General features: G+C 44.9%; 1 protein-coding gene and 1 long non-coding RNA gene across 2 annotated transcripts in view; one reads left to right on the forward strand and one right to left on the reverse strand.

Annotated features, from left to right (window-relative positions):
- Positions 1 to 1,076: 1,076 nt before the first annotated feature.
- Positions 1,077 to 11,362, forward strand: LOC120388967. The gene is made up of 2 exons (XR_005590695.1): positions 1,077 to 1,187; positions 11,159 to 11,362. It is a non-coding gene; the product is annotated as an uncharacterized LOC120388967 (long non-coding RNA).
- Positions 7,284 to 25,074, reverse strand: part of PKP2 (plakophilin 2) — a 77,425-nt gene continuing 59,634 nt past the window's right edge. Inside the window, exons 7-13 of the mRNA XM_039511098.1 lie at positions 17,204 to 17,321; positions 14,484 to 14,645; positions 13,799 to 13,972; positions 12,972 to 13,125; positions 11,124 to 11,313; positions 9,277 to 9,364; positions 7,284 to 8,582 (exon numbers count right to left, since the gene is read on the reverse strand). Coding sequence (XP_039367032.1) covers positions 8,514 to 8,582; positions 9,277 to 9,364; positions 11,124 to 11,313; positions 12,972 to 13,125; positions 13,799 to 13,972; positions 14,484 to 14,645; positions 17,204 to 17,321 — 955 coding nt within the window. The 3' untranslated portion in view covers positions 7,284 to 8,513. The remainder of the gene's footprint in view (positions 8,583 to 9,276; positions 9,365 to 11,123; positions 11,314 to 12,971; positions 13,126 to 13,798; positions 13,973 to 14,483; positions 14,646 to 17,203; positions 17,322 to 25,074) is intronic.

A 25,074-nucleotide genomic window follows, 5' to 3' on the forward strand; every position in this document is an offset into this window, starting at 1 on the left:
CTGAACTTTTCACAGGTAGCAGTGGAGATCATCACATGAATGTCCAACTATTTCAGATGTGCATCTGCCATGATCAGAATAGTGGTTCATTTAGTTCACTGTCCTGTCTTTGACAGTGTCCAAATTACGAGCTGCTTCAAAGAAAGGTGCAGAAAATTGTGTTGTAAACTCTGGTGTGATCAATTATGAATCCCCTGTGGGGAAGTTTCTTTGACCTCTGCTCCATTAGAGGTTGGTTTTGTCTTAACAAAAGGAAGGCTCATATTCCTTCCAACCATTTTTTTAAATTTTAAAACATGTATGATGTGACTGGGGATATTCCCATTAGCCATAGAAATGCTTGATCCTTTTTTGAATCCTGTTCAACTCTTGAGTTAGCTGTTATTTTCTGGCACTCAATTACCCTGGCTAATTGTGTTGTATAAACATTTCCTTCTATCAGTTTTAAATTTGTGGCCTTTTAATTTCATTGAATGTCCCTGTCCTTTTGTTCTGAGGAGGGCTAAACAATGCATTAGAAGATAGAATGCAATTTAGTAGCTGCATTTGGCTTATTTTTAAAATAATTTTGTTCAAAGGAATACAATGTAGCAGTGGTGCATGGAATTGTAAGTGAGTGGAATTGCTTCTCAAATCTTGCTAAAAATGGGTGTTAATTCTCTACAAGAATTTTGTGTTTTGTATGTCATTTAATTTAAATTGCTATCCCTTAAAACCAATCAGCATTCTTGGTTCAGTTTCAGAGTTCTGGTTCCTCATTAAGATCCTTTTGTACCCAGGTTGTTACAGGTGGCCTCCTCATGGGCCCATTCAGAAAACTGCACAGGTGAAATGATACTCTCCTTTTCCAGCCTGGATAACTGAGTCCCAATCTTTTTCTCTGAAGGCATAAGGAACTGGTCTTGCTTTAAGGTATTTTGGCTTGAGCCTGTTACATCCTCCAGGGCCACTAACCAGTCTTTAAACATGGCTGGTTGACCATCCAGGACTTCTGGAATGCTGCTGTTTTGCTAGGTTCTAATTTGAAAAATTCATCACAATTCAGTTTTTATGGTTGCAACCAATCACTGCCTAAGAGATTTTGCCTTTCTCTCTGGATCACTAGGATTGGTAACTTTTTCTTCTAGTTTTTGTATTTTACAGGAAAAAACACAGAAACTACCTCCTATACGGGTTTCCTGGTGTAGGTAGGTGGACTCCTGCATTCACTAGTGGGCTCAGTCCTGCTTTGCACTGCTAATATACATGTTCATTGATCACAGGATCTGAAGCCCCTCTACCTACTTCCATTTGTACTGATTGTTTAAACTCTACCATTACTTAGTACAAGCCCACTTTCTTGCCTTTAGATGGTACATATTGTGTACCTCCTTCTCTGTGTCTCCCATCCCCTCAAGGTAAAAAGCCCTCTGCTTTCTTCTTTTTGGCTGGCCTTTTCGAGTCTACCCTCCTGGACATGACAGCTGTTTGAGAGTCACCTTTGCATTTTCTGGCCAAGTGTCCAACCTTGAGGCATATAGGACAACAGGCTGTTTTAAGTTTACAAAGGGGTGCAAAATGAACTCCAGAATGAAAATACAGCGCAGGAGTCTGAATCCCTTGTAACTGGATTTACATTTTGTTTTTTGAGTCAGTTTGATTCTAAGTGCAAATCTTGTAAGTTTTCCACTGCTGCTTCCATTGCAATTGCTAAGTCTACTGCTTTGGGCCAGGTTAAGTTCCCTTGTGACCAGTCACTGGGAGTCACTGGGCGATGCTCTGGAACTACTCCATATGAAGCCAGTCAGGACTCTGGGGGAGCATGCCTCCTCTCTCTGAGCATACTGTCACCAGGGCAAGAAGCTTACACTGCTTCGACCTTCTTGGGTCTGACCTCAGAGCATTCAGCATCCCCTTCCACACTGTGTGCTTCCCGCAGCGAGTCCATCTTGGTGGGGCTCCTGGGGAAGGCAGGGGGCCCTGCACCCCAACTCCACAGCCAGATGTGACTCTCAGCCAGCCAGTAAAACAGAAGATTTATTAGTCGACAGGAACACAGCATAGGACAGAACTTGTTAGCACCAAAATCAGTGACTTTCAGCCAAGTCCATCTTGGGGAGTCCTAGGTCAGAAGCCTTGGACTCCCCCTCTTCCATTTCCCCCAAGCAGACTCCCAGCTTCCAGCGACCTGACCTCAGACACCCCTGTTGCTCCTCCTCCTTGTCTTTGTCTTGCTTCCTGGGCAAAGAGTCACCTGGTCAGCACCTGGTTGCATCCCCCCGGGTCTCAGGATATGAAGGGCACCGGTCATAGCATATGTGCAGGCAGCTGCCTGCCGTAGAGGTCTCAGCCAATGTCAAACACCCCTATTCCCACCACCGAGGTATTGGTGCAGCACACAGGAAATTGAGGCACACACGGTATTCATGCAAAACAGTAAAACTCACATAGGCTCAACAATAAGACTCACATACAACATAACAAGGGAAAATTCCCACTTCATCATAGCCAGCAATTGCCTTTGAATTCTCTCATTATTGATACCACAAACCAATCTGTCCTGCAGCATATCCTCTAGGACGTTTCCAAAGGAGCAATATTCAGTTAATCTTTTTAGCTCTGTCACATACCCAGCTAGTTTCACCCTGCCTCCTCATTCTACTATGGAACTGGAAACATTCTACAACGATGCTTGGTTTGGATGGTTAATGCTCTGCTAGGATCATCTGCAGACCCTCCAAATTTTTATCCCCTGGTTTGTGAATTTGTAACCAACGCCTTAAGAGGGAGTAGGTTTTACTGCCATGAGCACTGAGGAAAATAGCTTTCCGGCTGTCCTTATCTAGAATCTCATTTGCAAGAAAACAGTGGCCTGATTTTTCAATTTATTGCTGCCAATCCTCATTTTTAGTACTTATCGCCTCAATTTTCCCGGCATACTCTGAGTAACCCAGTTAGCTCCTTGATTACTTTACTACACCTGGCCTGAGCTGCCATGACCTGTCCCCACTTGCAGCACAGCGGTAGCCGTTTCACTGTGTTTAGGAGGCAGAATGTGTCTCAATTTGGGCAATGGGGAGGTATGTGAATTCAGGCTGTTGGTCTCTGTCCTACAACCCAAGGGACAGGGAAATCTGAGTTCTCTGGGCAAGCTGAGATAACCCCCGAGACACACTGACATCCAGACTCAGGGTGATTGAAGAAGCAGAAGAAGCAATCCCTCAGCTTTCATAAGTTGCTTTCCAGGACACACAACCAGGCTAAACAATTCTAAATGTTGCAAGGGCTGGAGCTCTTGCAGTCTCAGGGCTTTGCAGTGGTTGGGTTTAACTTAATACACACCTTATCATTTCTACCCCAAATTGGGAAAAAAAATCATATACACATAGTCTAATTAAGCTATTTTGGCTACAATACATAATTGTGGATGGCTGCAACTGAACTCTGATTGGCAAGGGGGAGAGAGAAAGAGAGAGCCCTGCCCCTTACTTACCAGCCATGACAGCAGAGAGAGGAAGTTAGATGGGTGGAACAAGGAAAAGAATGAACCACTCACTGGCAGTGAATATATCTCAATATCCCATGGTCCTAGCACAATACTATTAACTCCTAATTATTTCTGCTAAAGGAGAATGGAGGTTCTTCTGGTTAATGCACCAGCCCAAGATTAAGAGATCTGGATTCAATTCCCAGCTTTGCCACAGACTCCCTGGATCTTAATATCTCTATGACTCAGTTACCCCTCTGTAAAATGTGGGGTAATAACGTTTCCCAGCTTCAACAGAACACTGTGAGGATAATTTTATTAATGTTTATGAGATGCTCAGATACTACCGGAGTGATCAGCCCAATAGAAAACACCTCTGCAAGGCTAGTGAGAACCTCAGGAATGCCAAGTGTTTGGGCAGATCACTACTGCATCTGCAAGGAATGCATAACAGGCACTCTACTGTAAACAGATTAATACAGGGGTTCTTTGGTATAACCAGAAACAGCTAAACTGCATCACTACATGATCCTTTTACTGCAATTCTGTTTCTCCATACCAAGATCTAATAACAAAAATGGACTTGCCCTCTTTAAGGTAGATAAGGCTTGAAAGCAGAACGTTTTCACCGAGAACAAATATTTCCATTAACAGCAATACAATCCAAAGGCAAATTTTCCATTTCAGCAAGTGCTTTATTATTTCCCCAGTTAACAGTTTTCCCCCCTTGGACTCCAGTTGAAATGTTTTTGATTTCATATAAACAAAGAAGCTCAGCTGTAATACGTAGGCTTGGCAGCATTTGATTGTTAACAATTACAATGATACGTTGCCCAAAATTATGGGTTTTAAGCATTTTCCCCACAGTTGCTGGACATTTGGGTGGGTCCGACAGTGCTTACTTAACGACAGTGGATACCGAGATTCAAAAAGTTACAGCTACCTCAATGGAGCCCCAGTCCCAGCTCTGCTACCGCTGGCACTACAACACGTTTTGCACACATGAAGATGGGGCTCTAGTAAGTTCTCAAGCAGCATGTTTCTTACTTTGCCTCTCTGTACATTTTGATTATTATCGAGGGAAATCTTTTTAAATTGTTCTGTAGGTGTATGTTGGTAAATATCGATTTCACCATTTACTGATAAAAATCGAATCCTCCCATGCCTAATAATAAGGCGTGTCCCTAGATTTCTTCCCAAACAGCCCTATTTATCACTGAGAGTGATGGCAGCTCTGACTTTTCCTGCTTACAACGGCAAGATACATTTTGAACACTCATGATTTAAAGGGCCACAGTCAACATAAAAAACAAATCTGTACCTGCTATAACTAGCACCATAATTAATTCAATCACACTTCAAGAGGAGCAGAGTTAGGCCAATATTGAGCAATTTTGAAAGTCTCCCTCTCAAGTCTTAGATCTTCTCTGTTTCTGTGGTACTGGTGTTGGTTTTCATTCTTCACTTTCACCCTTTGTGCTCTTTGTACACTTTTTTGCATTTTACTCATTTCAGGGCAGTACAACACTGTTCAGTGCCACTTCCCAGTGTTCATTCATCAGTACAATGCAGCGGGGTTTAGTTTCATAACACCAGAGAGAAATATTCAGATTTTAAATATCTGTTTTCAATCGCATTTAAAAAAATAATGAAAACATTTTCACATACATGAGGTTGTATTTTTGTCTTCCCCTTGTAGTTTTTGGTTTTTTTTTAGCAATATCTGTATTTGGGTATAGAACTTGTTGCAAATGTCCCTTGAGAATCAAACTATTTTAAGAACCTCCCACTTGATGCATTTGATGTTAGTTATTCAAAGCAAAGAAAAAGCCTCAACTAATATATAAAAATGATCTAGGGTAGGAAAATAATGTTCGTTAAACTTCCTGGGACACATTCTGCATTGGATGCACATATGTGGCTCCCACAGAAGTGAAAGACAGCTATGTACATCTGAGAGCAGAATTTAGCTCCCTAGTACCCAGAGATACATTTGCATATGCTGCTGTGCTGTGGCTTGTTTGGTTATAGCTTTAGATAAGGTAAGATCTGAAACTTTGGTAAGGACTGTTAAAATGAATGGGTACAATTCTTGGCCCATTAAGTCCTTGCTCCCAGTCCCCCCAGCATAAAACAGACTCTGTTGAGGATTTCCATAATGTGGAGGAATCCTTTGGTGGATCAGGGCTACGGTAATAACGCCTGTGCCAGAGGCTGGTAGTGAAGGTGCTGCGAGGGTGATGGCTGAGCAAGAGAGGGTTATAAATAGGTAGGGCCAGATTCTCATATGGCATAAAATTAGCGTAGCTCCAATGCCTTCAATGGAGAGCCATCGATTTATACTAGTTGATAATTCGGCCTATAGAGTTTTATACATTAAAGATCAGCTGCTGGCTCAAAGAAAGCCATGAAAAATTTATTAAGAGACAGGTTTTTTTTTGTTTTTTTTTTTTTATTGAGGGCATTGCACATTTTCTGTATTTTAGCCTACTTCCCCTCTTCCAGGTACAGGATCATGTCAGAAACCCTTAGTGTTGTATTACTTAGAATTTCATCTCCTGCTGTTACCTACTCCCACAGCTGAAGTCACACTCTTCTAATTGTCATATTGCAATTAATTGTTGTGGAAAGACTATGATTTTGCCGATGGATAATTTATGTCTACAAGTGAAACCATATAAAGCGGATCAGATGAACTCCTAAGCAACAATGTTGCTAATCTCTCACGTATATCCTTAGTAATAAAGATAAGGGACCAATCCCCACTCTTGTTACCATTTATAGCAGAGGGGGGCAAACTACGGCCCACGGGCCACTTCCAGCCTGCAGGACCCTTCCCTCTGGCCCCCAAGCTCCTGCCAGGGAGCGGGGTCAGGACAGCCTTGCAGAGGAGCCAGCCCAACTTCCCAGCAGCATGGTGAGTGGGGTGGAGGCTAGTGCCTGGCCCCTCCCCTTCAGCTCCCCTCTCTCCCTCCCTCCTTTGCAGTCACAGTTCCCCCAGCGCCTGGGCAGTGTGGTTGCAGCTCTGGCTGGGTGGCAGGGCTATAGCGCCGCCTGACCTGGTGCTCCAGGGCGGTATGGTCAGAGGGTGGGGAGCAGGGGGAGCGAAGAGCAGGGGAGGTTGCAGGGGGGCAGTCAATGGGCCTAGGCCCTGCTGCCGGGGACAGGGGCAGAGCAAGCCAGGGCCCCCCTCCGCCCCCAGCATGCTTGGCCCCTGTCCCCAGCGGCCAAGCCCAGATAGGGAGCGAGCCCTGCCTGACTGCCAGGGAGAGCAGCCAAACGAGCAGGGGAAACATACAGGGAAAGGACTGAACCCCCCTTCCCCCCTGCCACAGGCAACATGGGGCGGGGAGAGCAGGGAGGGTTGGTTGGGGGCGGGGCGCTCCGGGAGGGTGGTCGGGGGCAGAGAGCAGGGGTGTTTGGATAGGATGCGGGAGACCCGGGGGGCAGTCAGGGGTGGGGCGCGGGGGGGTTGGATGGGGGCGGGGATTCTGGGGGGCTGGATAGGGGGTGGGGGCCTAGCCATGCCTTGCTGTTTAGTGAGGCATAGCCTCCCCCAGCCTTCCCTACCCAGCCCTCCAGACAATTTCTGTACCTGATGTGGCCCTAGAGCCAAAAAGTTTGTCCGCCCCCGATTTATAGCTATCAACAGAATTGTTTTTAAACTGAATGTTTCTCAAACTTGTCCATGAATCAACATCAGTTCTCTAACCCAATTAGCAATGAATGATACATTCTAGTTTAGCCCAAGGTACCTGACACTGATTACTCCTGTGGGAATTCTGCACCAAAAAAAATAAAAATTTGGCACGCAATATTTTAAAATTCTGCAAATTTTATTTGTCAAAATAACACTATATAATCATGCCACTTTCAATTACTTTGGTAATTTATTTCAAAATACCTGTCAGCAAGTATGTCTGTAACAATACTCACACAAAATTCCCCCAAGAGTAGAGAAACCCCCATGACAACCCAGTTCCTTTTTCTCCCCTCCCAAAGCCCATCCAGGGGGCCAGACATTCATGCCCCCTTCCCCCCAGAGCCCAGCCATGGGGCCCTCCAAAGCCCAGACACTCACTCCTCTACCCTCCTAGAGCCCAGGGATCCAGAGGGAGAAACAGCCGGATGCTCAGTCCTTGGCTTGCATAGATTTTCCTGCATGCTGCCACCTCCCTCCTTCAGGGCATGCTGGGAACTGCAGCTGCTGGGAACCCTCCAGTTCCTTCCCCCTCCCCCTGGCCTGGCTTTCTATTTGCAAGCTGGGCTCTGACGGGTCCAGGGGCCACATCTTTGCAGCCCTTTTTTGTGGGGAAAAAGAGAAATTCTGCGCACATAACATTAATTTCTGCAAAACTCTGCATTGCGCAGTGGCACAGAATTCCCCCAGGAGTAACTTGCCAACACTTTTTAAAACTCCTTCTGGGACACAGCCAAAAATTCTGGTAGCAGTGAAAGGGAGGAAAGTGGGCTGAAGCTGCATTACTGCTTGTCAGTTTTGCTGTTGCTGCTGAGATCTCAAAGCAAGAGAGACTGGTGAGCCATTGAGCACATGAATACAAGCAATAGAAAAAAACAAAAACTAAAATAAAACAAAGACAAACACCCCCCTCTATAAAAAACCCCTCCTCCTAACTTTCTGGAGGCTTTTAAAAATGCACATGATAAAACAACTTTTTGTATATTCTGTTCCATTTCACATGGTGTGGAGATAAATTCCATGTTTAAAAAGTAGCCTATAAAGAATGTGTTGCAGTCAGAATTTCAAACCTCTCTGTATAAACACCTATTGTTTGAATCACTGACTAGTATAGTAAGCTTAAAAAAATTTGCACTAGGAATCCCTAACAATACCATCTTTGACGATTGATGTATTGAAGTACACCGAGAACAGTGTGATATAGGGTAAAGGCAGAAGACAGCATCAGCTATCATACAAAATCAGTCTCTGTTTTTTTAGATACTTGACAGTTCATGGTGGCCAGGCTGATACTGAGTATATAATTATACAAATCCACACACAGTCTCTATATATTTGTAGCCTGCCTTAGTCTTTGAGTGAGTTGTATGCTCTTGTTGTCCGGGTATTGACGAAATCTATCTTCTTAAATTGAGCCTTTGGAATGAAACAAAAAGATCTAATTATAGTTAATGACAATTCTGAAAACAAAGGGAATGCATAGGACAGTATATTAACCCACTCACTCTCGCCCAACACACACATGGTCTCCGTCTCTCCCCCCTCCACCCTCCTCTCTGTCACACACTCTGCCCCCCTTCCATTCCTCACACTTCAGTTGAGAAGCGGCTGGTAATCTAGTAGGATGCCCATGGAATGATAGGATTGAGAAACTTGCATCATGTGATGCTGTACCTGCCCCCTTGAGACACTGCAAACCCTTCCCAAAGCACCCTGCAGCCAACTGCACAGTGGGATAGCTACCCACAGTGCACTGCTCTCTGTGTCGATGCAAGAGCTGCTAGTGTGGATGCGCTTTGCTGACACAAGAGGCAAAGTGTGGACATGCAACAGTGATTTAATTAAAGTGGTGGCTGTATGTCGGCGGCAATTCGGCGGCAGGTCCTTCGCTCCGAGAGGGACTCGGGGACCTGCCGCTGAATTGCCGCCGAAGACCCGGAGGTGCCGTCCCCTTCTGTGGGCCACCCCAAGCACCAGCTTGCTCCGCTGGTGCCTGGAGCCGGCCCTGGTTCTGTATACAGGACATTGCATTCCATGAATTGCACAAAGAAACCCGCAAAGCAGTTTAATCTGAAGGCAGATTCAATGTTTGCACTAACCCAGATCTTACCTTTTTGTAGGCACTGTGGAGATCAGTATGTGACCACAAGGAGTACAGGAGGACTGAGGCAGCTTTGCTAGCTTTGCTGAGCATATTACTGCAATTTGTAAATAATAAATATAAAACATTTAAAATACCAATTCGTGAACACAATGTGTGTTCAGACTTAAAAACATGATTGTTTATGATCAGTTCCTCCTTCATTTCCCTGAGAAGAGTTGAGTTCATTCTCTCAGGTTCCCCAGTACAGCTCATGACATCCCTACCACCTAAAGTAGCGTAGGGAACACACTTCCTTGCTTTAGCTATTAGTGACAATATTCCCAACAGAGTAGTCTGAACTCTCCACCTCTAAGGGGTATTCATTAAGGGTGAAAGACACTGCAGCACAGTGGGCCCATCGAAGGCCTTCTGTCCTAGTTAAACCCAATATTAAGGGTTAAAGTGGGGCTTTAGTTTATGGACGGTCCTGTGTAGGCCCCCATTACTGAGGTGACTTTCACCCTTATGAGAGAAGAGCTGGCACAAACAGAATTATTTATATAAAAGACCTAGTCCTTCAATAGATGAATTTCCTATAATATAGGGTATGTCTACACTGCTCGCTTCTTACAGTGGCTGATAGAGAACATATGTTGCACGCCCCCCTTGTACAGGTATAAAAAGCAGTGTAGACAGTGAGACACCGCTTAGGCAAGTAGAGTAAAGATACACCTGAACGCTGTGGGTATGTACCTTACTTACACAGCTCTCTATATGCTCTAGCAGTGCCTCCCCTGTCTACACTACTGTTTTTACCAGTATAGTGTCCCACAGCCTCGCTGCTGCCAGAGCCTTTCCCAGCTGCGTTTCCCCTGCCAGAGCCTTTCACTGCTGCGTGTAGCCGTACACACTGCAGGTGGACACAGCCTGCTTTTCACTGCTGTGTCTCTCTACACATGCCCTACATGACGCCACCAGTGGGGTGCAGTGTAGACATAGCCACAGCATGTTACCAAGGCTGTGATTTAGTCATGAGTAATTTCAGTAAAAGTCATGGACAGGTCACGGGCAAGAAACAAAAAGCCACAGCCCTTAACCTGTCCATGACTTGTATTCTAAATACCCCTGACTAAATCTTTGGTGCTCTAGGGGGCTCCAGGGTGCTGCAGGTGCTCGGAGGAGGGGGGGCACTCCAGTGGACACTGCTGCTGCTCTGGCACACCACTGCTGTTGCTGGGGGGGGGGTGTTGGCCTGGGGCCCTGCCACTGCTGGTGGGGCAGCCTGGGACCTGCAGCTGCTGCTGGGTGGGGGTGGGGAACGGTCCAAGGCTCTGGTGCTGCTTCTTGGGGGGAGAGGTGGGGACCATGGCCTCACTGCTGCTGTTCTGGAATGGGCGTGGGGGGGGGGAGAGGGGGGCGGCCCAGGGCACAACTGCTGCTGCTGGTGGTGGGGCGGCCTGGGATGCCAATGCTTGTCCCGGACCATTGCTCCCGGGCAGTGGCCGGGACCAGTTGTCTGGTGCAGCCGGAGCAGCGGCTGGTGTGGCTGGCCCCGTGGCCGCCTCAGCTGCTCAGGCAGCCCTGGGGTCAGCCCCACTGGCTGCTGCAGAAGTCACGGAGGTCCCGGAAAGTCACGGAATCCGTGACTTCTGTGACCTCCGTGAAAGACTCTCAGCATTACCTATCACCTTTTGAGGAGCCATTTAAAAAGACAGGATAGAGCAGTTATTAAAAAGGGCTTCATTGTTTTACCCAATGTGTTTGATTTGAGTCACACTACAATTATTATTTAGGCTGTCTATTCCTTTAAGTTATATTCTTTCCAATGGATGCTGCTGCTCTTTTATCATGGGGGGAACTTTAAAATGGCTTACCTGTCACTCATGCTGATGTTCATTATCTTTGGTAGGCCATCTGTGTTTAGGAGAAGCCGGGCATTCTGGGAGCTGTTCTGGGTCAAGTTGTACAAGGTGTAGCAGACAGAAGCTGTGGTCTCATTGGTAACCTCCGACCCTTGGACAGAGTCAGGAAGTATGGAGACCAAATCTGATAAGACGTTTCTGGCTAGAGGATGAAAGGGAAGCAAATAATTCAATTACAAATGTACCATATAGTCTGCTTTGTACATACAACACACTAATACCAGGTTTACTCCACCTATGTTACTGGGTGTCTGCTAACAGGTGGTCTGTCCCTTCATAAGAAAGTTCATGATTGTATTTTATAGCCAATTGTGGGTATAATGATGCCTACCTATAAATATTGTTAGGCTGAGATTTCCTCCCTACAGTATATTTTGCAGCCCCCCAGTCTGAGGCAGATTAACATATATTATATTTTACTCCAACCCATCCAAGCTGGGGACACTTCACTAACTTTCAATTAATTCATGTAACTGTTATAAAATATCTTTGCACTAACTGTGCAAGGTGTGATGAATATAGCATAAATGTTAGCGTAGCAATTCTGAACCATGAGGTATATACATTATGGGCCTGATCACATGAGCTACTGAGCTTTCTGAACTCCAGTTCGAGGCCTTGATTTAAGAAAGAATTTAAGATTGTGCATAAACCAATCCTCATTCAGGAAAGCACCTAAGCATGGGCTGAAAATTAAATGTGCTTAAAGTTACGCAGGTGCTTAAGAACACTTTCAGAAAAATGATGCTAGAGACCAAATCAGTGAGAGTTCTGGATACTCAGCACTTCTCAAGAGATGCACAGAAATATGCAGCACGAATCCCTACAACAAAAGATACTGAAGTTATTGGTTAAATGCTGCACTGGGCTGCATTGGTAAAGTGGGTAAGGAGCCTCCTGTGTTCGTGTTTCTAATCATGTTTGTTACGGTAGTGCCTCAGTTATTCTCAGTGACTGAGAATGGGGCCCCACTGTGCTAAGCACTGAGCAAACACACAATAGTAGATGGCCCCTGCCTGAAAAGCTTCCGATCTAAATAGACAAGAGACACAGGATGGGGGTGGGAAGGGGTAGAACACACAAGCAGTGTGAACAACGGCCTGATTCTACACACACTTTCACAGATTTTACACAGTGTAATTCTACTGTGTCGCTCGTACAACCGCATTATGAGAGCTCTCCCGTCGACCTAATAAAACCAGCTCAACGAGCGGCAGTAGCTATGTCTCCCCCCAACATAGCGTTGTGCACACTACCACTTTTGCCGGCAAACTTACATCACTCAGGGGTGCGTTTTTTCACACTCCTGAGCAACAAAAGTTTTGCCACCATAAGTGCTAGTGCAGACATGGCCTTACACTAGTGCCAGTGGGAAGAGGCTGCAATGAGAAGATTTGTCAGCATACAGTCACCTTGACAGATAGTGGCTATGCTCAAAGGGTCAAATATAGGGATTAATTACGTCATGGTACACTTGTGAGAGTGTGAATCACTTTAAATGCAAAACTATCTTCCCTCTCCAAAATTGGACTAATTTAAGTTCTTTCATTTAATCTTTTCTGAAAAGATATGATGAGAAATACATAATACTGTTAAACAGAGAGAATCTGAGCCTATGATCCTCATTTGGGCAAAACCTATATTTTAGTCAATGGGACCTTTACCTGAAAAAAGACCGCAAGCGTTTGGCCCTAAATCTGTTAAATCCACTAATCCAATCTTTTCTTAAAAAGAAGAAGGAAAACTGAAAATAGAGAAGAAACAGAGATAAAATCTGAAAGAAAACAGTCCTTTGCTCACCTATTTCACTCTGCAGAGAGGCATTACGAGATAAGTTCCTGAGCAATGAGACGGCTGTCCTCCTTATACTTGGATTGCTTACATGCAGCATGAATCGAATACTCTGAAGGCCATTTGCCTTCTGGACAACAGTATGAGCTGCTGAAAATGGCATCTGTCATAAGGCACACAACTTTAATGAGCAATTGTTATGACTCTACTGCTGTATAAACAACCATCACATTAAGTTATCTCATTTTTTGAAAAGCACAGGCAATGCAGTTACGAGTTTCTCTATAGATCATTTTCAGGAACATTTGAGATATTAGCCCAGATTCTGAACTATGTGGAAGCTTGGACGGAAGAGAAGGGTGATGCAATAGCAGCTTTAAATCCCTTTTATACCACTTGATCCTGGGATTGTTTGGCCAGTCAGTGGCGTATACTAGAAAAGTGATGACACTTTAAAAATACCTTGGCTGTGGGTGTGTCAGAGGGAGTTTTCTGCTCTTTGAGGAAATTCATAGAGAAATAATTATAATATTAGAAGAAAAAATATTTTACATCATTATTATATACACCCATGCCTTCATCTCTGTCCAAATGAATTAGCTTGTTACATAGAAGGAGATGCATACAGAGAAGGAACAGTCCCTTAATGTGCCAAGCAGAAAGTATTCACAATTCTGAGCCTGCTCCCCCATGTCCCTATTCTTAGATTATTTCTTACTGATTAATCCTGTGAACTTGCAACTTCACAATGGGGGTCTGAGATCAAAGCTGTAAACATCTCACATTGTGGCCCTAGTCTCCACATTTCTAAATTAAAAAAGAAACAAGGAACTTACTGGTCCACTGCCTGCTGTGAGGTTCTGGAGAGCTCCCAAAGATGCTTCTTGAGTGTAGTTTCTTGTACTTTTTGCTATTAAGGAGAGATATATCCTAATAAGTGTGGAATGCCAGAGTGATTCTACCCCTTTGGGACTGCTCTTTTCCTCGGGTAGCAGAGTATCTTGTTGCTTCTAAACATGTAAAGAGATCAAACTTTTAGAACTGGAGAACTTATATGGCCCAACGCATCACAATCTAAAGCAGGCATTCTGTAACTGTAACCTGATTTTGCTTTTATTTTTACTAATGTCAATCAGGAGTAACCCCACCAACTGAAGTCAACAGAACTAAATCAATGTAAAACTAGTATAAGATCAGAATCAAGTTCATTGCTTGGCTCTTCACACCCCCAGATATAACAAACTACAGTATGCTGTGAATTCAAACAATGGTTTATAAAAGATAAGTATTTAAAAATATTGTGACATCAGACATTATCATACTAACAGCAGCGGGTCACAAACCTACACGCTTCTAGTTAAGTGTCAATCATTTGAAATGAATTTGATTGGCTCACGCTGCCAGACAAGTTATTAACCCTGAAGGACCCCAGGTCTATTGCAGCTGTTGTTAGATCACCATTCGCCACCAGCCACGCTAGAACTGCCTAACAATTCAAAGTATAATAAATTCACACATTACCACTTTTGCTTTCCTGCTGCGTGTTCCAAAGCACCCCAAGATTTTATCATTGGTAGGAGTATTTTTTCTTTGTATATAGATGTTCTGGGCATAACTGCTAGGCAGCTCTGACTCTAGCTGGTAGGAGAGGTTGTGAAGAATGCATACGCAGTTCTCTGTGGCCTAAAATAATGAAGAAGTAAATATCATTATAGCTCTCTGCACATGTCGAAGAGACAATACAGACATGGGAGGAATGTTTGATTCAAGATCTTACATGGCCAACTTTTGGGTTTCTGGTCACCTGAAGAAGAACTAGACAATAGTGATTAGGCCACCAGAAACCACAGGTGCTTTTGAAAACCTCACTAAAACCCATCTACATATTTAGGCTTCTAAATACATTAATAAATCTAGCTGTAAATCACTTTTTAAAATATGGGGCATCTTCTTATATTCACTTAGGCATTTTTGAAAAATTTACTCTCTACCTATGTGTGTTATCCTCATAGGACACAATGATAAATCCACCTATGAAAAGTGTCTTATCTGACATTCATCTCTGCTAAGTGAAAATGTGATAGTTCCTTCACAATCATTTCTGCATACAGTAAGAACCTCAGAGTTATGGACACCTTGGGAATGAAGGTTGTCCGTAACTCTGAAATGTCCATAACTCTGAACAAGATATTATGGACTTCAGCCACTGAGGTTGGGGGAGGTTGGAGCTGCGGCTGCAGGGTGGGTCAGGGCTCCAGGAAGGGTGAGGAGGGTCAGGGCTTCGGACCCGTGGGAGCACCAGGGCTCAGGGCTTTAGATCCAGGGGGAGTGCTGGGGCTAGGGGCATCAGCCCCATGGCTCCGTTCCCGTCTTCTGCCCTGGGGCAGGAGGTGCTAGGGCTCGGGGCTCCCCATGGCTGCACTCCTGGTTTCAGCTGCGGGAGGCAACCCGAGCCCCAGCACCTCCTGCAGGACTGAAGCCAGGAAAGGAGCCAGGGGGCAGAAGCTCTGAGCCCCAGCACTCCCCCCCAGATCTAAAGCCCTGAGCCCTGGTGCTCCCCTGCTGTGACATTCTGTACCTTGGGGGAACACCCAGCACCCCCATGTTCATCCTTATAAAATGATTGTGTGGTATCCAATGCAAATTTTGTCATGTTGGGTGTCTTCGGAAGGCTCATGATGCACTGAGCATTGTTGTCATAGGCTATGTGTACACTACCACAGTAAGCCAACATACTTTAGGCCGAGTTACCGCGGGGTCTATACCAAAGGGCTTCGATGGGAGAAACTCTCCCGTCGACTTACCTTACTCTTCTCATCGGGGGCAGAGTGCAGGGGTTGACTGGAGAGCAATCTGCTGTTGATTTGGCGGGTCTTCACTAGACCCGCTAAATCGATCACCGGTGGATCGATCTCAGAGCGTCGATCCCGGCTGTAGCATAGACCTGCCCATAGTGATGTTATACTAATTGTTGTTATAGGTTGTAATTTCATGTAAATAGTTATGAGGCTGAAAATGTGTCCTCATGGCTTAAAACAAGCCCAGGAAAAAACTTTCCAAGAGCAGAGGGGCAGTTCACACCTCATCAGGGCATATATGGCACAAACCCAGCCCAGCATCCCAGGAACAAAAGACACTGGCCTAAGCAGCAACAAAGGATCTGTTGGACTCTCGAGAGAGTCATCCTCCTTCCTTTGGTCAGTTTGGGACTACAATGAGGTAATGCTCACCTGACTCTGAAAGGGGGGGAGAGAGCAAAGCCAAGAGGAAAGAAAAGACATGATAAAAGGGAGAGATGTTTGCCATGCTCTTCCTCTCTCTTCCACCTCCATCTACAGACACCATACCAAGCAACTGAAGCACTGATCAAAGAGGAGAGCCTGGCTGAAGAGCAACCAGCCAGCCTGTGGTGAGAACCATCTAAGTTTGTAAGGGCACTGAAAGTGTTAAGATCAGCTTAGAATGCGTTTTGGTTTTTTCATTTGACCAAATCTGACTTGTTATGCTTTGACTTATAATCACTTAAAATCTATTTTTGTAGTTAATAAATTTGTTTGTTTATTCTGCCTGAAGCAGTGTGTTTGGTTTCAAGTGTGTCCGAGACTCACCTTGGGATAACAAGCCTAATGCATATCAATTTCTTTGTTAAATTGATGAACTCATATAAGCTTCCAGCATCCAGTGGGCGTAACTGGACACTACAAGATGGAGGTTCCTAGGGTCGTGTCTGGGACTGGAGATATTGGCTAGTGTCATTCGGTTGCACAATCCAAGGAGCAGCTTACATGCCAAAGACTGTGCGTGAACAGCCCAGGAGTGGCGGTTCTCACAGCAGAGCAGGGTAAGACTGGCTCCCAGAGTAAAGGATTAGAGTGACCTAGCAGATCACCGGTCCAGATAACACCAGAGGGGAATGTCACATCCACCCAGAATCCTGACCTCCTCACCTCCCTGGAGCTGCAGCCCTAGCCTCCCTACCCCCAGCTGAAGCCTTGAGCCCCAGGGCTAAAGCCCCGAGGCAGTAAAGTATTTGGTATGTGGGTGTGTGTGTGTGCGCGCGCGCGCTTCTCTGCTGCTGCCTGATTACTTCTGATTCCACAGGGTGTCTGGTTGACCGGTAAGTCCGGAACTCTGGTGTTCATATCTTTGAAGTTCTACCATATCTCTATGAATTGAATGGTTTGGTTGTTTCCCCCTCTCAATTAGTCCTGGTGCAGAATCCTTTCATTTTGAAGAGGTACCTTGTCATCAGGCTGGTAGTCTGCAGTGGTTCCTTGGATGTAATACACAAGAGAATCAATCAATCCATCACATTCTCTCATCTTTTTCCTTCCTTCTGGGCCAGCAGAACTCATGTTTCTGTCCAGAAAGGAATACATTGGTAAGAAGAGATTTATATTGGTCACTTCCTTGTCTTCCTGCCATCCACTGGCTAAACAGTAGAAATGATACTGAAGTTGTGGGGCCATGACTTGACTCCTCTGCTGGGTGTCACCAGATGTTGAGTAATCAAAAAGTCATCAAGTAACAAAAGACTCTGCTAACTAAGGTTGTCATCTTAAAACCATGGAAGTACTCCCAGACAATATAACATACTGTAGAAGGATAGGTGAATCTATTTGTATAGAATAAGACTGGTATTAAACCTTCACCCAGAAGCTGGACCAACACTTGTTAAAGTTTGAACAAGTTGGATAGACTTTTTCCATTATTTAATTTCCATGTGCCACTGAGATTTCTAGTTTAACTCAGGACTGTAAATAGATGTGTCAAAATATCACTGGAAAGATTATTTTAAGATTTCTGCTACAGTATGGCAAGCCCCAGGTCTGGATAAGCATCCATACTTTGTGGCAGTTATCCAAACCAATTCAATCCTCCAAACCACAATCACTCATCTATAGTTACACATGATAAAAAGTTCTGCAACCTTTGTACATTAGCTATAAAACGTAGGTGTTGTATAATGGAAGACGACTCCCTTCTCCATACTCTGCATTCTAAATACTCATTCCCCAATTCCACAAATTGCCATAAAACATGTTCATACTTCTTCAGCTCACTGCAATTTAAAGTCTTAGTTATGAGGCCAAATTCAAGTGCCTTTCTATAGATTTTTTTAAAATCCTACCATATAGCACTTAATAGAGAACTATATTCCCACAACAGAATTTATTAGGCTTAATTGAAAAACCTATAGAATTTAAAGAGGATTCTATAGATTACTTGAACCCTATTGGCTTCACTTCTACTATACTCTCATTTCTATGTGTTTGTACAACACTAGTACAAAGGGGGTACCAACTTGGTTGGTGTCTAGATGTAAATAATGTAAATAATATGTCTAGATGTATATAATATTAGGACTTGTCCATAAGGGTTGCCAAGAATTAGTAGTTCCTTTGGAGCTGAACTCCAATTAGGAGTTTGTTCTTCAAATTAACTTTTAGAGTTAATTTTCATATTGTATTTCCTCTTTCCCTAGCCTCTATCTCTACTTCTTAATGGCTGAAAGCAGAGACCAGAGGCGGTGCTGGAGTCATAGGCTGTTCTTTTTTGGGTTTATTTTGGTGGCCTAGACATTATCAGAGTCCGTGTCCCAGCTACTGTACTGGGACAGTGAACAAGTGTATATTTCCCTCCCTTTTTGTGACTGCCCTTCACCTCACTTGGTGAGCAAATGAGAACCAGAGATTCATTCTTCTGTGAAAAAGGCCCAGAGCTTCTTTACTGCAGTAGTGATAGGAATGTGGCATGAAGGAACAGGAAGTGGGCTTTCCCTGGAAGCGACAGCAGCAGTCTTGCCTCACCTCTTGGAGTGAGGAGTTAGGAGATGAGCCACATTTGCTGCTGCTGCATGCAAAAGGTAAGCATGAGAGGAGACTTTTGCTAGATCCATTGGGAAAGTTTCCCTTCCCTCCCCTAGAGTCCCCACAGCGATACTATGAAGAACTGATGGATTGGTCAGTGGCCAAGCACCTCTTCCTTGCTCACCTCATCTCCTCGACCACCTGGTCGAGCCTATCTCATCAGCTATAAATATTTAGTTCCCCTTGGCTTCCACAAGTGAAGGAGAGGTGGGGGGATATTTACACTCACCTGGTTTAGTGTCCCAATATAGGATCCTTGCCCTGAGTCCCTGTTTGCTTCAAGGCCCCTTTATATAAAAAGGGGCTTAAAGGCAACAAGTGGGTGTCTCCACCCCAGGGAATGCCCTCTGTGTAAAGGGCTTTGCTCAGACGTGTACAGCTGAAGGGAAACTTTACACTGGTCTCCCTTGCTATCCCCAGACAAAGGTAACTTACCGAGGGAGTGGAGAGGCAGGGAACATGGCTAGAGCATACTACGCTCTGGCTATTCCCTCCTTTCCATGGCCCACAGAAGGCTACTGTCAGTTGGAGTCTAAGTTAGGCGAGCCCAGAGGGCTCTGGAAGAGTCCCAGAATATAGGAGGTGCAAAGGCAGCTTAAAGCCACCTTTCTCTCCCTCCAGCTCAGAGTACCACTGAATCTGTGCTACATGATTTCTTCTGCCTCACAGATCAACAGGGAACAACTGTCCGCCCCAGCTTTCAGTCAGAAGATCTGTGGTTTGTGAGATATAATCTTAACATTAACTATAAAAGTGATTTAAAAACCAAAAACTCCCACTTGAAGCTGAGCCCCAAATGAACTACCAATTTACGGAGAGAGCAGCGAGGCCAATAACTTTAAGATACATTTATTTCTATAACGGAAAGTGATCTGAATTTCAGAATAATGGCATCATAAATCTAAGCCTCACTATTTAGACGTCAGGCAGTTCTGCTGGGGAGAAGCCTGCATACTGCACCACACTTCAGGCTTTTCGTTGGAAAAGAATATAAAATGCAGTCTGATATCACAGTTCATCACAAACAAAGGAGCAAAATTTCCCTTTAAATTAGTCACTCACAATAAATTCATCAAAAAAGTTTTACACAACCAGATGGCAAATTACAATGGTTTAAAATTTTATTAATGCCATAAAGCTGATGAGCTACCACTTTAAAAGTTCCCTATTGTTTATACACTGTAAAACAGATGTGGTGTTTTATATGCTGCCAATGCAATTCTTGTGCTTTTTTGCCTCTGGTGGTATTCATACAGTTTAAACAAGGATACACTATAACTGCAGTTTTCTTTTCGGTCATGCTTTGTTGTTAGTATGCCTAATTCTGAGTTCATTCATTCCCTTGTGAAATGATACTGAGTAGAATTAATGGACCTAGAAATCAAGCTTATTCACATGGCGCCCATCAGTGTTGCTTTGCAATTTTAATTTTCCTCAGACACAACACACTGGAAACAAGTGATCCCTTTTTGCCAGTTTATGGTTATGTCTACAGAGGTGTGTGCAACAGCCTTGCTTGTGATTATCAAAAATAGTTTCACTAGTGTATAAGAGCTAAAAATATCATGAATGATAAGTACAGAATTTCCATTACTGGCAGACACACTAGCTGATATGGAACTGCACTATGCCACAGCACACTAGTTTAAAATCACTGCATAAAAAGCATCCTCATGTATGAATTTTTGACAGCAGCAGCCATAGTGCTTGGAGGCATAATACTGTCAGATCTTAGGGTACATCTACACTACGGGATTATTCCGAATTTACATAAACTGGTTTAACAAAACAGATTGTATAATATCGAGTGTGCGCAGCCACACTAAACACATTAAATCGGTGGTGTGCGTCCACGGTCCGAGGCTAGCGTCGATTTCTGGAGCATTGCACTGTGGGTAGCTATTCCGTAGCTATCCCATAGTTCCCGCAGCCTCCCCCCACCCTTTGAATTTCCGGGTTGAGATCCCAGTGCCTGATGCGGCAAAAATCATTGTCGCGGGTGGTTCTAGGTAAATGTCGTCAGTCACTCCTTCCGCTGGGAAAGCAACGGCAGACAAGCATTTCATGCCTTTTTTTCCTTGGATTGCCCTGGAAGATGCCATAGCATGGCAATCATGGAGCCTGTTTCGCCTTTTGTGACTGTCACCGTATGTGTACTAGATGCTGCTCACAGAGGCGATTCAGCAGTGCTACACAGCTGCATGCTTTTGCTTTTGCATGATAGCAGAGATGGTTATCAGCCATATTGTACCATCTACCACACCATAAATTGGTAATAAGATGGGCATGGCTACCAGTCCTTTTGCACTGTTCCATTTGCTCCTGTCATAAGTGCCCCTGGCTGCTCTTAGCCAGGGGCGCAAAAGCCAAAATTGGGAATGACTCCCTGAGTCAATCCCTCCTTTTTGGTATCTAAAAATAGAATCAGTCCTGCCTAGAATATGGGCAAGTGTACTAGAGAACCACTGTATCAGAGAACCAGAGAGCACAGCTGCTCTGTGTCAGATCCTGCATAGATTATGAGCTATATGCTCCTGCAACAACCCCACCTGTTCATTCCATTCTTCCCCAGCCTTCCTGGGCTACCATAGCATTGTCCCCCCACTTGTGTGATGAAGTAATAAAGAATGCAGGAATACTTGTTAGTGAGAAATGAGTGGAAGGCAGCCTCCAGTTGCTATGATAGTCCACATAGGACATTAAGGAGTGTGGAGGAGAGGAGCCCAGCATCCTGCTGCTAGTCCAGGGGCAAGTGAATCTTTTCTTTACACATGAAGGGTGGGGACTGATGAAGCTCAGCCCCCTGTTGCTATGATGATGATGGTTATCAGCCATATTGTACCATCTACCAGGAAAAATTAGGACCAGGCGCCCTTGATTGACCTAACAGATGCTGGTCATCATGGTTACCAGTCCTTTTGCACTGCCCCATGTGCCAATAGGCTGATGACGAGGACAGATACCAGTCGTATTGTACCATCAGCCAGCCATAGCGTGGGGGGAGCAAGGATGTTGGTGTTGAGTGCTGCACCATCGCGTCTATCTGCAGCATTCAGTAAAGATAGGGTGACATGTAAAAGAGTCAAGAGAGGATTGTTTTCCCTTTCACTTCTGGGGGTGGGTGGGGGGGTGCGTAAATTGCCTAGCTATGCCCTGACCCACCGCGGACACTGTTTTTGACCCTAGAAGCATTTGGAGCTCAGCCAAGAATGCAAATGCTTTTCAGAGACTGCAGGAACTGTGGGATAGCTTGAGTCCTCCAGTCCATGAGCGTCCATTTGATTCTTTGGCTTTCCGTTACGCTTGCCACGCAGCAGTGCACTGAGTCCCTGCTATGGCATCTGGCTGGAGATATTTAAAAAATGATTTTGAATTTCGTCTTCTATAACGGAGCGCTGATAGAACAGATTTGCCTGCCCTTACACCGATCACGTCCGCATGGTCCATGCGGGAGCTCTTTCTTTATTTTGATTTTTAACTGCATCACCACCCGTGCTGATCGGAGCTCCACGCTGGGCAAACAGGAAATATTCAAAAGTTCGCGGGGCTTTTCCTGTCTACCTGGTCACTGCATCCGAGTTCAGATTGCTGTCCAGAGCGGTCAGTGGTGCACTGTGGGATACCGCCCGGAGGCCAATACCGTCGATCTGCGGCCACACTAACCCCAATCCGATATGTTAATACCGATATTAGCCCTACTCCTCTCGTTAGGGAGGAGTACAGAAACCGGTTTAAAGAGCCCTTTATACCGATATAAAGGGCCTCTTAGTGTGGACGGTTGTGGCATTAAATCGGTTTTACGCGCCTAAAACCGGTTTAAATGCGTAGTGTAGACAAGGCTTTACAAAGGGCTATGGTGCAGCCTTACAATTGTGATGGGCCAGGGCTGGCACATGGCTGCACTGCCTAAGGAGCAGAACCGAGAAGAAATTATGATTCAGAGGCACAACTCCTCCTCTGATCTTCCTTTACTCTAGGGAGAAGTAAGTTATTTCAGCCCTTCCTTTACTCTCCACTGTGCACCCAGCTGTGCACGCATGTGTATGGTCATATCTCCTCCCATTCCCTACCACAATTTGAGCAGGGGAGTAATAGGGTGGAGAGAAGACATACTCCCCTGTACATGACCAAATAAGGGCCGTGACCATTTGGCCCTAAGCAGGGTCAGGCCAGGTCAGAATGTGGATGAGAGTCCTTCAGGGAGCACCACGAGGACAGCGGATGTTGTGAATCAGTAGGTCGTGCTTTTCATTCTGAGGCTGTACTGAATCAATGCTGCAGTGTACTCTTAGGGAGCACACTGCTGCTGGCAGCACTCTCTTTTGGATGAGGTTTTGATCACCTATGGCCAGTAAAAAATCTCATGGTACTTGTTCACATAGGGGTGCTAGTCCTGGTGACCTGGCCAAACCTGAGTACACACTAGTCTAGGTAATTCTGCCCACCTAAATTCCTTATTTAATGTCTACATAATATGCTTATTTCCTTCATTCCGTCTTAAACTCTTGCACAGTGTTATCATGTCCTGTTGCTGAAGCAATCCTTTAGTTATCTCATAAGGGTGTTTCTAGAGACTCAACTAATTCTTCTTTGTAAAATATGTTTGGATCCTGAGACGAGAGGGGCATTTTAGGGCAAAGGATTACTATAAAGTAAAATGAGAAAAGATTTTGAAAGAAAATAATATTTTACAGAACTACTAATATCAAGGTTGAACTGAAGCGGAGGGGATGCCCCTCCAGCACTGAGCCACATTGGCAGGGCATTGTGGGACTGCTTATACTGTGAGGGCCTGTGCATCAGCTGTTCTGCTGATAAATACAGGACTTTTGTACTCCTACCAAAATGAAAAGTCACTGAAGTTTTATTTTAAAAAATGACCGGAAAAACTTTGCGTATGAAGGCCAGAGATCAGTGCCTTGCCTTCCTGTGTCACTGGACAATGGCATTCCTAACATCTCAGGAAGTTCAGGGAGCTGCATTCCCTTCATACCTTACACAGTTTTGAAGTGCAAAAGTAGCCAGGGCTAAGAATTCAGGGACATATTTAGTTAACCAACTAAGGTGCTGGGCTGCAAGCTGCTGAGCTGGAAAGAACAGGGAGGAAATGAATGGGTGTTAAGTTGGGTGGGAGACCAGAAAAGATAGGGACAGATTCAGAGAATGGAGATAATGTAAAAAGGTCCTGCTGCAACAGAGGTCAAAGAGGTGTAATATCATTACTAATTTATATTACAGTTGCACCTACAGGCTCCAACTGAGATCAAGCCCCCAGTCTGCTGAGCACTGTACAACCACATTTTGAGAGACTAAATGACTCTTCCAAGGTGTCACAGGAATTCTGAGTCACAACTGGGAACTAAATCCAGATCTCCTAAGCCCTAGGTCAGTTCCTTAACCAAAAGACCCTCCATCCTTTCAAAGAACTGGGATGCATTTTGCTGTGGGACATTCCAGTTATAAAGCGACCCACAGGACTGATTTTAAAAAGCCAGGACTCCTCTGCTGAAATAAGAAAGATTGGCGGCTGTGGTACACTGAGCACTAGCTCCTACGCCCTAGGTCTGTGTTGTTTTAAATGAAGAATGTATTGGTATGGAGAAGAAGTGGACAGTGAAGGAGGAATGAACATTCCAGAGCCTAGTAAGGGCAGCACACGGCTTTGATAAGGAAGCAGCCTTCCCGCTCTGCAGTTAAGGAGCTCTGCCTCTCGCCTGCTTTGTGTAAATCTGCTTCTGCAGCAACTTGGGCAGAACAATCATCTTCTGTCCAGTGTGAGGCATTTATCTCCTGTTATTCATGAAGAACCCTTCTGAACAGGTAGTTCATGCCAAAAGGGAGATCACATTCTCATCGGTGTTCAAAGTACAGCAAAGAAACAGGAAGTCTTGTGCTAAGAACAGGGGTTTGTTTTTTATTTTAGAAGCACAGCCATGCCAGCCATGTACTGTCATATCCAAGGGTACGTCCGCACTACCCGCCGGATCGGCGGGTAGCGATCGATCTATCAGGGATTGATATATCACGTCTCATTTAGATGCGATAAATGGATCCCCGAATGCACTCCCGTCAACTCCGGAACTCCACCAGGGTGCACAGCGGTAGCGGAGTCGACGGGGAGCCGCGGCCGTCGATCCCGTGCCGTGAGGACGGGAGGTAAGTCGACATAAGATATGTCGACTTCAGCTACGCTATTCCCATAGCTGAAGTTGCGTATCTTACATCGACACCCATCCCCCGCC

This window comes from Mauremys reevesii, linkage group 1 (genome assembly GCF_016161935.1).
Source record: "Mauremys reevesii isolate NIE-2019 linkage group 1, ASM1616193v1, whole genome shotgun sequence".
In the NCBI taxonomy this organism is placed as follows: domain Eukaryota; kingdom Metazoa; phylum Chordata; order Testudines; family Geoemydidae; genus Mauremys; species Mauremys reevesii.